This window comes from Nematolebias whitei, chromosome 6, assembly GCF_014905685.2.
Source record: "Nematolebias whitei isolate Nwh7 chromosome 6, NemWhi1, whole genome shotgun sequence".
In the NCBI taxonomy this organism is placed as follows: domain Eukaryota; kingdom Metazoa; phylum Chordata; class Actinopteri; order Cyprinodontiformes; family Rivulidae; genus Nematolebias; species Nematolebias whitei.
The window spans coordinates 22,590,597-22,591,568 of NC_056503.1; the positions used below are offsets into that span (position 1 = coordinate 22,590,597).

The 972-nt window shown below is 41.4% G+C and overlaps 1 protein-coding gene across 2 annotated transcripts in view; it reads right to left on the reverse strand.

Moving 5' to 3' along the window:
• fli1 (Fli-1 proto-oncogene, ETS transcription factor) overlaps positions 1 to 972 on the reverse strand; it is a 51,737-nt gene that overhangs the window by 36,905 nt on the left and 13,860 nt on the right. For both annotated transcript variants that reach the window (XM_037678112.1, XM_037678113.1), the window contains one exon: positions 75 to 286. In XM_037678112.1, the coding sequence (XP_037534040.1) occupies positions 75 to 286 (212 nt within the window). The remainder of the gene's footprint in view (positions 1 to 74; positions 287 to 972) is intronic.

The following is a 972-nucleotide window of genomic DNA, read 5'->3' on the forward strand; positions in this document are numbered from 1 at the left end:
GGGGGGGGGGGGGGGGGGGGGGGCTTTAAAGTGTCTGAGTGACAGAACCCAGGAGGCAGGTGGTCCAGTGGTACCTGGAGCCATTCATGTGCTCGTATTCTCTCTTGACGTTGACCCTCACAGGCTGGCCGATCCACTCCTGCTGCGGGGGTAGGGGGTTGATTTTGTGGGTCTGGCCATAGTCCTGTGTCCCAGATGCTGTCATATCTGTTTTGGGGAGGGGGGCAGCAGCAGCGTACGGAGGCTCAAATAACGACTGGTCTTCACTCACCACAGACAGCGCCTCCTGCAGGTACAGGGAACATTTCTTAATCAAATGTTTTATATATCACAAGCAAAGGTCACAATTTATGGAGCACTGTCTTTCACGCAGCTTCAGAAAAACAATCCATCAAAACGTACGAGTTGATTAGAAGATCCATGTTTGTGCTTTTCATAGCAGTGAATTGTACACCACCTCTAAGATGTTGGAAATGAAATATTGAGGAACACTACTCTACGGTTGTTCTTTTCATGGTGGTGAACCCCGGCCCATCTTTACTTCTATTAGATTCAGCCTCTCTAAAATGTTCTTCTTGGCCTGTTCTCTATTAATAGGTTACAAAATGCTCCTGCAGTTGTTTTCCTGATCACTCTCTGTGCAGCTCCTGTCCACGTTTTTCTAAATATGCTTCTGCCATCAAGTTCAAAATTACTTTAATTTGTCCAAATACCCGTACAATTTCTTAGTTTAGAAAAATATGTTTATAACGTTACATTGCAAAGAAAATATTGGTTTGTGAGACTAGCAAATTACAGTAGTCCCTCGTTTATCGCAGGGGATCCGTACCCTGAAGCCCTGCGATAAGTGAAAAACAGTGAAGTAGGAATAGTAGTACAAGTACAAGTAGTAAGTATCATTTTATTTTATTATATATATATATATATATATATATATATATATATATATATATATATATATATATATATATA